The 12,207-nt window shown below is 43.3% G+C and overlaps 1 protein-coding gene across 1 annotated transcript in view; it reads left to right on the forward strand.

Moving 5' to 3' along the window:
* Positions 1-3,681: 3,681 nt before the first annotated feature.
* LOC142658862 (uncharacterized) overlaps positions 3,682-12,207 on the forward strand; it is a 31,758-nt gene continuing 23,232 nt past the window's right edge. The window contains exons 1-3 of the mRNA XM_075834475.1: positions 3,682-4,157; positions 4,635-4,874; positions 10,767-10,824. Coding sequence (XP_075690590.1) covers positions 4,092-4,157; positions 4,635-4,874; positions 10,767-10,824 — 364 coding nt within the window. The 5' untranslated portion in view covers positions 3,682-4,091. The remainder of the gene's footprint in view (positions 4,158-4,634; positions 4,875-10,766; positions 10,825-12,207) is intronic.

Consider the following 12,207-nt stretch of genomic DNA (forward strand, 5'->3'; position numbering starts at 1 on the left):
TAGGGAAAACAGCCTCTGATTTTCAGCCGTTTTTTTTTATGCATTAAGCGTTTTTTTTAATGCTTTTTTACGGCCGTTTTTGGAGCTGTTTTACTATTGACCCAATGATAAACGGCTCTAAAAAAGGCTCAAGAAGTGACATGCCCTTCTTTCTTACGGGGTGTTTTTTTACGCGCCGTTTTAAAAAACGGCCGCGTAAAAAATGCCCTGTGGGAACGGAATGTCATTTTTCCCATTGAAGTCAATGGGCAGATGTTTGGCGGCGTTCAGCCCCCGTATTTTCAGCCATTTTTCGTAGCGTTTACGGACCGAAAAATGGCTGAAATAAGCCGTGTGAACATAGCCTAAGGATTCTCTCATTTGAAACACTTGCGGGCTGATAAAAGACAATATATCCGACCCTTTGTCATTTTTACCCCCAAGAATTGTAATGTCCAGTCAGTGTAATCATCATGTGCACTAGAGCTGTCACACTGGTGCCGGCTTCATTAAAATTGTACCCTCGTGCAACTTCAATACATTTCAATGAGCTGCAATGTTGCACCCGGCGCACTCATGCCAAAACAAGCTATACAGCCATCTAGTTAGTCCCCATTAAGAATTCCGTCGGCCGTTGTACGGCTGCTAATGATGGATCTGTGAAACACGGACCGCACATGGATAGCTTCAGTGCGCAGTCCGTTGTTTCACGGACCAAATGAATGGAATGGCCAAGACTGTTCCGTCAAAAACTAACAGGAGTAGGACCTGTCCTAGTTTTGTCGCAACGGCCGCACGGTTCCGTTAAAAGAACAGAAGTGTGCATGGCCCTATAGAAATGAATGTGTCAGGGTGCTATCAGTTAAAAAAAAAACGGATAGCACCCTGAAGAAAAGAACTGCAGTGGGCATGAGGCCTGTGCACCTATATACTTCAAGGGGTTCCGTTTTAGGACTGGGGGTGCTGCTAAGCAAAATATGAATCAGGGTTTAACCCCCAAGGGGTCTCCCTGCAAGACAGCAAGAGCCGTCACTTTTAAAGTAAGGATGGGGCAGTTGTAGGGGTTCACCCGAAGCGTTTTATTTAGGGGTTAACTGAAGATGGGAGTTGTTCACATTGCAAAAAATTGCCTCACAGTCTTTCCGATGTGTTAAATATATCAGATCGTGTGCCGCATGTTGTATCTCATTATATCAGGACTGCAGGAGTAACATTTACATGCTAATAAATGATGATGGGGGGTCTTTAATATACAGCCAGGTCTGCTCAGAAACGGGGGAGCGGATTGCAAGGTCAGCTCAGTTGAGGGGTGCAGTGTATTAGGGGTTCAGCTTCATACAGAGGGGTTAGGTTGCCGTCTTGGATAGCAGCAGCTCTGGCTTCTATGTATATGGGGTCAGTGCTTAGAGTTCAGTTTTCAATGAAGATCTAGGGGGCCCTGAACCCTGTAATAAGAGAACAAAAGGGGACGCAAGAGGAGCGGAGGCCAAGACAAGACAAAGAGACTGAAGGAAGGAAGCAGGATGCTGGAGAAAGTGAGGTGAGACACAAGAAGTGTGCTGGGGTGAGAGGGACAGGTGCCTCCTATTAGCATACAGCTGACACCCCCCTCCCGCTCTCATCCTATTCACTGGGCATAACAAAAGACCCCCAGCCAACCATAACAAGTTCTCTCCATTACAAAGAGTCCCCCCTTCATACACACACCTCATTAACACACACACACACACACACATACACCTTAATAATGGGGAGGTGAGTGTGACACACGTCAGGGGGAAGTGTGCTCATTGTGTAAGTAACACGATAGGTGCAGGTCTTATGTATTATGTAGATTATCTGACAAACGCTGTATAGATAATACATGGCTGCCAGGAATCCCAACGGGACAGGGTTACGTGATATCCTATAGGACGCTTTACCCGATACCCCTATCCCATACGATGTATGTACTGTATGTATATGCCACTTTGTATCCTTCCTCAATTCTATGGCCAATCCCAGAAACGATCGCACTGTTCCAGATTTATATAAATTACCCAAAATTGCAGGCTATTCTGGAACCGCGATGCCGCTAAAAGAAATCACCAAGAAAGCTTAAGGACCTGTTCACATCTGGATTGGAGGCTCCGCTAGGGGCCTCCGTCGCAGAGCCGGTCAAAAATTCCAGAAACAATAGCGCAGCAAAACCACGGACACCCTGAGGCTCTTTTCGCATCTGCATCGGTCATTGTGGCGTTGTCCCGCTCCATTGTAGAAGCAGAACAACGAAAATTTTGCCAAGTGGTGGATCCGTCACACGATGGCTTCCGTTATTTTGTCGGAAAAAATAGTGTGCATGCTGGACGATTCAATCTGGGATTTTTGCCAGGATCTGCAACGGAACCTCTGACGCAAATTTGAACATAGCCATAGATGTAAGTTATCATTAGCGCAGGTTCACACCTGCATTGGATCTTCAGTTCTCCTCCGTCAGAGGGCACCATCATATTTGACAGAAAGAATAGCGCACTTTGCCACTGCGAAAAATACTAGGACCCTACCAGCCCCTAACATCAATGGGGTCTGTCAAAATATGGTTCCCACACAATGGTCATGGCTGTCTATGGTACATCGACGATATTCCCATATAATGCACGGAAAACTGCGCTCCGCGAAAGATGCTCTATGCAGCAGTTCTGCACTCTAGCGAAGACAGGGGATCCCAATTGCCCGCCTTCTCCCCCCCCATATTAAAGGTCCTTTTACACTGGCCAATTATTGGGAAAATGTGCGTTCAAATAATTGCCCTGTGTAAATGCTCGCTCATCTGCTGGTCGTATTGTTTTAATTCTGTAAAATATTATCGTTGTCGGCAGCACATCTCACTGTGTAAACAAGGAGACGCTCTGTCGACATGATAATAATGCATGGGATGAGCGATCGGAGTAACGGGCTCTCGTCCCCATACTAGCTCCTTGTGAAAGGAGTAAACGCGCGCCGATCAGCGATCTGTCTCATTGATCTGCGCTCAATGCACCGGCCAAACTTGGCTGGTGTAAAACTACCATTAGTCCAAATGTCCTAATAGATGGACGGTTCTCCCCTTGGAATATCATTCCCATTCTTTAAAATATTGGGGCATGTAGGGTCTTCCAAAAATGACGTCCCAAAAATAAGACATAATGGCACAGATTGACGGGGGAGGGCTTCACATCTGTGCCGGGCTTTAAATTTACATTCCTAATTGCCAAGATTAACCCTTTCCGCTCTGTAGACTACCCTTTTTTCCGCTTTGTGGACTATGAAGCTACAAATTATGTGAAGTTTCCGACAATAGCATACAATATTGTACAATACATTATAATCTGAATTGCATGGAAGGACTGCATTATCTAACAGTCCACTTTGTATATGTGTTCCATTATACGGGGCAGAGATGTAGGGTGACTTTACATTGAGTCCGTAATTGGGTTTGGTTCTTCTATCAATACACATCCATGGGACCTCAGGTCCAGTGAAGCCATTGCTCCCGTTGTTTAGGATAGGACTTTAATTTGTTTTCTTCATGGTTTTCGGAAAGCTGATCAAAGAAAGTGTGATGTGAGGAGGAAGGGATGGAAGGGAGGCGGAGGAGGGGAGGTTGAATTTGGAGGGGGAGTGAGGGAGGGGGCTAAGTAACACCAGGAGGCTCTGTATAAAGCCTGGGATTGACTTAGAAGAACTTTAGTCACAGCCAAAGCAGACAAGCTCTGAGGACAAAAGACCACACAGGATTCAATAGAGTGTGCCCATGAGTGATGCCCGCCTGATCCGGACCCATTACTTCTGAAGGACAACTCTTCCAACCGCCTGACTCTACTAAGAAAGCCTGCCTGGCTGATTTACTTTCTATTCCACAAACTTTATTGACCTGATATATACTCTTGCCTGCGTAGCATATAGCCATCAGGTCAACCACCAGCTTGGATACCTACCCAACCTAGCTCTACCAACCACCTGTGTGATACCTGTATTCAAAACCTTCCTCCACGCGTTCCTCTGGGAAGAAATCTGACTTGAGTTCCTAATTCTACAATCCGACCCTTCCAGTGAGACTGTGTTGACTTCGGCTTCATCCTTGGGATTTACACATGAAAGTCAAAACCATGACAGCAAAGAGTCCACTGCTCCTGGTGGTGCTCATGTGTCTGCCCGTGGTGAGTACCAGCTATCCCGAAATTTGTACTATTTAACTTTGCAATTCTTAGTATAATCGGTCAGTAGTGCAAAGTTCTTTCTACTCTAGATGTGTTCTGCTAATGCCGATATTATGTCACTTCATATCAGCTTCTAATGACTGTTTACCCATCTAGATACTTGTTATTTTATGTTGGCATAACTGCCCTCATCATCCATCCCTCTTCTAAAAGGCTTCTATTTTATCTGGTCCATATATTCTAGGGCCCGATATTAATCTTCGAAATAGCTCTAGTGCGGTATATGTGATTATTGCACTAGATGGTGATAATGTTGGAAAGATATGGGCACAAAAGCTTTGAACACTTGGTCTTCATTTGTCGTCAATTGTTTATGTTCCTATCATCATCGAAAACTTGATTTGTGAATACTACAGAACCGTTAGGTAGCCCAGTGGACCTTGTTTTATTATTTTCGTTATGTCTTTATATTCCCAGGTGGAGGCAGCCGGAGTGTTTGAACTGAAGGTCCATTCCTTTAGCAGTCCTCGTAGTGTGTGTGTAACTGGCCGGTCTTGTCACATCTTCTTCCGAGTGTGTCTGAAGCATGCCCAGCCCGTGGTGTCTCCAGATCCTCCTTGCACATTTGGGACAGCCCTAAGTGACTTGATGGCTGTGGATCCAGGGGCCATTGCAGCGAGCAGCCCCGTAGGAGTCCCCTTTCACTTCAAGTGGCCGGTGAGTAACAGTACAGCTGTTGGCTATTGTGATACTTCAAGTAATGTCCCATTTCAAGGCCAGGACGCAGCGACATTAACTCGACCAGGTGGTCTCTCCGCCGTTTTGTTCCTTTCTAGTTAACAGCTGGTTGCAGTACTGGCAGCTGCTGACAAAATTAATTCTGAACTAAGTCTTTATGTGATGTATTTTGTAGCCCAAAAAGTGTCTCGCTTTCTTCAGATCAGTGATTTTTAAGATGAGCAATACACCTATAGGGGTATCTCATCTTAATAGGAAAATGTATATACATTTTTATGTAATTAAAGGAGGGGTTCTGTTGTGGTGACTACTTAGTTATGTATCTTCATTTAGGGTTCCCTAAAATTGTAGTTTCTCACGTAACAAACCCTTACAGGCACCCTCCAGTATACTACGTTAAGAGTTAAACAACCTTTATTAGGGGTCCTTTAGTTGTAGTTCCCCAAATAAACCTTACAGGAAGCCTCCTAACAATGGACCATTGGTGGGCTCCTTGTGGGATCTTTGTCTCCTGTCACCCCTGGCTCATTGAGCTTGTCTATTAAATGCTTCTAGAACTTTTGTCTAGATGTGGTTCCTCAAGTCAATAAAAACGATGAGCTATGTATATTAACTATCCTACTACTCTTAACCATTGTAATTGAGTATTTACTTGTCCTCACACGCCGGTATTTTCATCTCATACCACCACATTTTCCTTAAAGGGGTTCTCTGATTTGGACAATCCTTACTTGCTAGAAGGGTCCCTTGACAATACACGGATAACAAGAAGTTCCCTTGCAGGGACCACCAGTGATCTCAGATGTAATCTGTGGGGAAACCTTGCAGTAAATGTTCAATTTCCCTGCAGCGCCACCACAGGGGAAATTAAGCATTGCACATGGCACATTCATATCAATGGGTTGTCTGTGTAATACAGGACAGGACAGGTCCTCCAGAACGAGAGACGTTCTTCTTAACCGATCAACACTCTGGCCAAGAGATGAGGATCCTGAACAGAGAACCACAGATAATTAGTTATCTATACTCGTCACCTTTTTCTGGTCTTGAGAGCAATAACTTATCTAGCCGGGGGGGGGGGGGGGGGGTGTGGCCCGGTTTCAACTGTATCTGATACGCAGATACAGTTTAATTCAATGCTGGAGCACGGAGGAGCACAGAGCGGAAGAGCAGAGGAATCTCCTCCACTCATCGTGGGTACAGGGATAGGTAAATATTTTTTTATTTTATTTTTAGGCACTATGTGTGGTGGCAGCTAAGGGGCATTATACTGGGTATGGTGGGGTAGCAATAGGGAATTTTACTCTATTTTAGGCATTATATTGTATGGGGTAGCTATGGAGACATTATACAATGTGGGGGGAGCTATGGGGGGCATTATACTGTATGGGGCAGCTATGGGGGCATTATGCTGTATGTGGGCAGCTATGGGGCATTATACTGTGCTGTGTGGGGGCAGCATACTGTATGTGGCAGCTATGGGGTGTTATACTGTATGTGGGCAGCTATGGGGTGTTATACTGTATGTGGGCAGCTATGGGGTCATTATACTATGTGAGAGGCACTATATGGGAATTATACTGTGTGTGGACAGTTATAGGAGCATTATACTGTGTGGGGAGGCTTTATAGGGGCATTATACTGTGTGGGGACAGCAATAGGGGCATTATTCTGTGTGTGGTGAGGCACTATAGGGGTATTATACTGTGTGTAGGCCATTAAGGGGTCATTATTATGTGTGGGGGCAACCATATGGGGTATTATTCTGTGTGGGGGCAGCTATAGGGGCATTACACTATGTGGGGGCCACTAAGGGGTCATTATACTATGTGGGGGGCACTAAGGAGTCATTATACTACGTGGGGGCAGCTATGGGAGCATTATTCTGTGTGGGACAAACCATAGGGACATTATCCTGTGTGGGGGAAGCTATAGGGGCATTACACTATGTGGGGGCCACTAAGGGGTCATTATACTGTGTGGGGGCCACTAAGGGGTCATTATACTGTGTGGGGGGCACTATGGGGTCATTATACTATGTGGGGGCAGCTATGGGAGCATTATTCTGTGAGGGACAAACCATAGGGACATTATCCTGTGTGGGGGAAGCTATAGGGGCATGATACTATGTGGAGCACACTAAGCTGTCATTATACTGTGTGGGGGGCCCACTGAGTTGGGGCCCACTCAGATGTGTTTCACCCCCCTGTGCTAAACCCCTAGCTACACCTTTGCTCGTGAGATCTCATATTTGGCAATACCTTAACTTTCTGCTCTTACAATACTATTCTTCACATGGTCCTTAATACTTACAAGATGCTACTCAACTCTTTAAGATTGTGAATTGTCCCAACTCTTGTCTCCACACATGGTGGATACATATAAATATCACAGCTTTGTCCAGGGAGGTATAGTTTAGAAGATCAGAGATGCTTCATAGTTTTGAAATTAGATACCTTCAGCTTAAAATCCAAAATATTTTATAAATCCCATATAAGAACTGAGTGTTATAGTTTTGTTAATAGACCTCACAATGCAGCTACTTCTTTGAAATGAATACTTTGAGGTATTAGGAACGAGCATCATAAATTATAACCTACATATAAGGGTATGTGCACACGACTTATTTTCAGGCGTAATGGAGGCGTTTTTACGCCTCGAATTACGCCTGAAAAGACGGCTCCAATACGTCGGCAAACATCTGCCCATTGCCTGCAATGGGTCTTACGATGTTCTGTGCAGACGACCTGCCATTTTACGCGTCGCTGTCAAAAGACGGCGCGTAAAATTACGCCCGCGTCAAAGAAGTGCAGGACACTTCTTGGGACGTAATTGGAGCCATTTTTCATTGGCTCCAATGAAAACCAGCCCCAATTACATCCATAAAAGACGCAGCGAAAAACGCGAGTACATGCAATTACGTCTGATATTCAGGAGCTGTTTTCTCCTGAAAACAGCTCCATAATTTCAGACGTATTTGGCGTTGTCGTGTGCACATACCCTTATGGTTTTCAGTGCAGAAGACTGGCAGTACAAACCTCATTCATGGGTGAAACCCATTCTTTAACAGTAATCGGCCACCAATGGTTATGAACCATTCCACAAATAGACTGTAACTGGTCTGAGGACGTCTCAGAGTAAATCCCAAAGTAGAACGTAAGATGCTCAGAACCAACTCTCATTTGTTCATGGAAACATTTTCCATCTCTTCTATCTCATGTACCTAGACATGGGTCCAATAAAAAAGTTCTCCAAAAAGTTGGTAAATGTAAGATAATTTAGGACTCTAGTGCATGACATCACCCCCGCTCTAATACAGAACACCAGTGATTGTCTGTCCGCTTTCTCTAACATCATGTCCTCTCTCTATCTGAAACTGAATCTTTCTAAAACTGAGCTCCTTGTGTTCCCACCATCTACTAACCTCCCTAAACCTGATGTCTCCATCTCTGTGTGTGGCACTACCATCACCCCTGGGCAGCACGCCCGCTGTCTCAGGGTTATTTTTGACTCAGATCTTTCCTTTACGCCTCACATACAATCACTTTCACGCTCCTGTCATTTTCACTTAAAAAAAAATCTCCAGAATCCGCCCTTTTCTTACAGAGGAAACCTCCAAAACTCTCATTGTTGCTCTGATTCACTCTCGTCTTGACTACTGTAACTCATTACTAATTAGTTTTCCCCTCACTAAACTCTCCCCTCTCCAATCTATCCTTAATCTCATCTTTCTGACCAACCGCTACACCAACGCCTCTTTCCTGTGCCCGTTATCCCCTGGAGGTTTTTGTTCTACTGTGCTGCCCATACACCTTCTCTTGGTCTTTCCTGTGCCAGTCACTGCACTGGACCGCTACACCGATATCTCTATCCTGTGCCAGTCACTACACCATTACACCGATACCTCTACCCTGTGTCAGTCATTGCACTGGACCACTACACCAAGAACTCTACCCTGTGCCAGTCACTGCACTGGTTGGCCATACCCTTCTGAATTATATTCAAACTTATTACTCTCACCCACAAAGCTTTCCACAGAGGTGCACCTCCTTACATCTCCTCCCTCATCTCTGTCTACCACCCTACTCGCGCTCTACGTTCTGCCAACGACTTTAGATTAACATTCACCATAATCCGAACCTCCCACTCCCGTCTCCAAGACTTCTCTCGTGCTGCACCAGTCCTCTGGAATGTGCTACCCCAGACAATCAGATTAATTCCCAACATCCAGTTTAAAACGTGCCCTAAAAACACATCTTTTTAGACCGGCCTATAACATTCCCTAATCTGTCCCCTTTCCTTTGCCCCCTTTTAAAAAAAAGTGATGAGAACCCGACCCTTCATTCAGCTGTATCCCCCCACACTCCCTGCACTCTAATGCACTTCATGTCCGTCATACACAGATACTGGCTGGTGACCGGCTCATGCAGCTTTATGTGTACTAGTCTATGTATATAAAAGATGGCCGGACCATTTCCTCATAGATTGTAAGCTCTTGCGAGCAGGGTCCTCTCTCCTCTTGTTTGAATTGTAAATGAGTTTTGTCACCATGTAATGCCTGATATAGTCTGTATGTGTATAATCTAAGTTGTATATTGCTGCGGAATATGTTTGGCGCTATATAAATAAAGATTATTATTATTATTATTATTAGTGCAACACTCCGTCTTTTCTTCATCTTCACCAGGTGTCATTTAAGGGGCTCACAGTATGAACTTTCAAGATTGTAGACCATTGGAAAATCCTTGAGTTTCTTGTGTATGGATCTCCCACTACAGGAACTCTTATTACTGCATTATTCTGCAAAATGAAATGTAACCTGGTATATATTCCCCGGTATATAGCCATAGTATTTACTAATTCTTGGTTCGGTAAACCAACTTACCAGGACATTGTCGATTTGACATCATATAGATCCTTCACACAACCTTAAAGGACGAGTGTCGCGAAAACATTTTTTTTTATATCAATTTGCTTTTAGTGTTTTATTAAAAAATGTTTTATTTATTTGTGTGTTTGTGTTTTACTTTTTTTAATTTTTTAACTTTTTCTTGTCTATGGGGGCTGCCATTTTTTTTCCATCTCTGTATGTGTCGATTAACGACACATACAGACATGGAATACGGCACATACAGCCCCATAGTGAATTCGAACGGGACCCGTTCCATCCACTATGCTGTACGCCGTCCACTCCCACACAGTCCAAATTGAAGGTCTTCGGCCGAGCGACGTCCGGCACCATTTTCTTGTGGACCGGAAGCCGCGGCCGGACAGTAAGATTACTACTTCCGGTCGTGGCTTCCGGACTTGTGTTCTGAAGCAAGCACTTGGAGCGGAGGGAGCAGACGGAGCGGACGGACTGGAGGGAGCGGCGGCGGAAGGAGCAGGTAAGTTATGTCTGTGTATGTACATGTTTTAGTGTGTGATTACTACTGTATGTAAGCCTACTACACTGTGTGTTAGCTCAAAAAATGGCGACACACAGTGTAGGAGGTTTGAACGTTCAATCCCCTCCTTTCTCCCGGCACTAGCCAGAATAAAGGAGGGGGGATTCTGTGAGCTCACTAGAGCGAGTGTGTCTTCTCAAATTTTGCAGCATAAAGCAATGTGGTTGCTTTACCACATGCCAATGCTGCAATTTTGGGAATTGCTCCATCTAGTGACCAGCACTGGGAAATGTTATAAATTAGAATCTAATTTATAATATTTCTTGACTCGTGAAAAAAATAAAAAAAATGAGAACAATGTTTAATCACCTATACACTAACTGTTTAACTATAAAAAAATAAAAATAAAATTCTAGCGACACATTCCCTCTAAACTTTTACGTGACTATGTTTTATTGACTTGGTAAATCTTGTTTTGTTGCAGGGCATTTTTTCACTTATTATTGAATCCTGGAGCACACACACAGCAGAGAAGTCCACAGGTAAGTCCCCTATGTACAGTAAATGATAACTCCTACCTAATAATGATATTCCCCAATAACCTTCCTCATTTAAAGGTTTTCTACACTTAAGTATCATCCAGTCACACACCCAAAATAAGCAAGTGGGTCTTCTAGGATTACAAGCCATGTAGGCATGGAGCAGAGAGCATCCAATCATAGAGTATCTTTTTGGATTTTGGATGAGCTTTATTATGAATTATTTGGTCAATTATGGGACTGCCGTATAGGACATTTTTGTAGACAATGAAGTAATGCTTTTTAGATTTTGGAAAGTTTTACAGAGGGACGAGTATGCAGTATAGAGTTAAAAAATTGTGCACTTTTTCAGTCAACCTGTAGGACAGCAACATTGGTATAAATGCCCGGTATTGTAGCTGTCAGCTCTCAAATCACAGCTTACGTCATGCGCCAGTAAAGGATCAGAGCATTTAGTACCCCATGAGCGCCTCTTCATAAGAAGGATTGCATGGTTGACTGATAAGGAGCAGTCATCTTGAAAAATGTTGGATATCGAAACCTAATCATTGTTCTCAGGTACCACCGCCATGGACAGGACTCTAATATGTGGTAATTAAAGTAAATAAATTCCAGCAACTTGATTTAATATGAAAAAATAGCTCTCCAGAAGGAAGAAAACTTTATCTCTAGTGCCCCCTATGGGTGACTGTCCTGTAAGTCAAAGTCTGCCCCTTTATAGTCTTGAAACATGACTCAAGGTAATAGCCAAACCAGAAACACCTATCTGTAGACATGACTGTTTCATAGTTGTTGCTCCTCCACAGCACAGAGCAGGGATCTATTTGGTTGAGGGAGATAACTTTAACCCCTTAAGGACACGGCCAATTTTAGCCTTGAGGACAGAGCAATTTTTTTTACATTTCCCTCTTTGCATCCCGACGCCCATAACGCTTTTATTTTTTGTACGACATAGTTGTATGAGACTTTGTTTTTTGCGGGACGAGTTGTACTTTATGTAGGTACCATTTTTTGGTACAAATACATTATCGTTTAATTTCTATAAATTTTTAATTAGATTAAAATGCAGAAAAAAAGCAGTTGCGCAGCAGTTTTAATATTTTTTTTTTTTACACCATACACCGATCATCATAAATAATGGTATACATTTGTTGTACACGTTGTTACGGTCGTGGCGATACCAAATATGTCCATATTATTTCATGTTTTGGGACTTATATTTTAAAAAGTTTATTTATTATAAAAAATGTGTATTTCTGTGTATTTTATTTACTTTTTATTTATTTATTTACCATTTTTTTTTTTTTACATTCATTTAACTTTTTTTGTTAATCCCATAAAGGGATTTATCATTTTGATTTTTATTTTGTAACTGTAATGTACTGG

The sequence above is a fragment of the Rhinoderma darwinii genome, chromosome 8, assembly GCF_050947455.1.
Source record: "Rhinoderma darwinii isolate aRhiDar2 chromosome 8, aRhiDar2.hap1, whole genome shotgun sequence".
Lineage (NCBI taxonomy): Eukaryota > Metazoa > Chordata > Amphibia > Anura > Rhinodermatidae > Rhinoderma > Rhinoderma darwinii.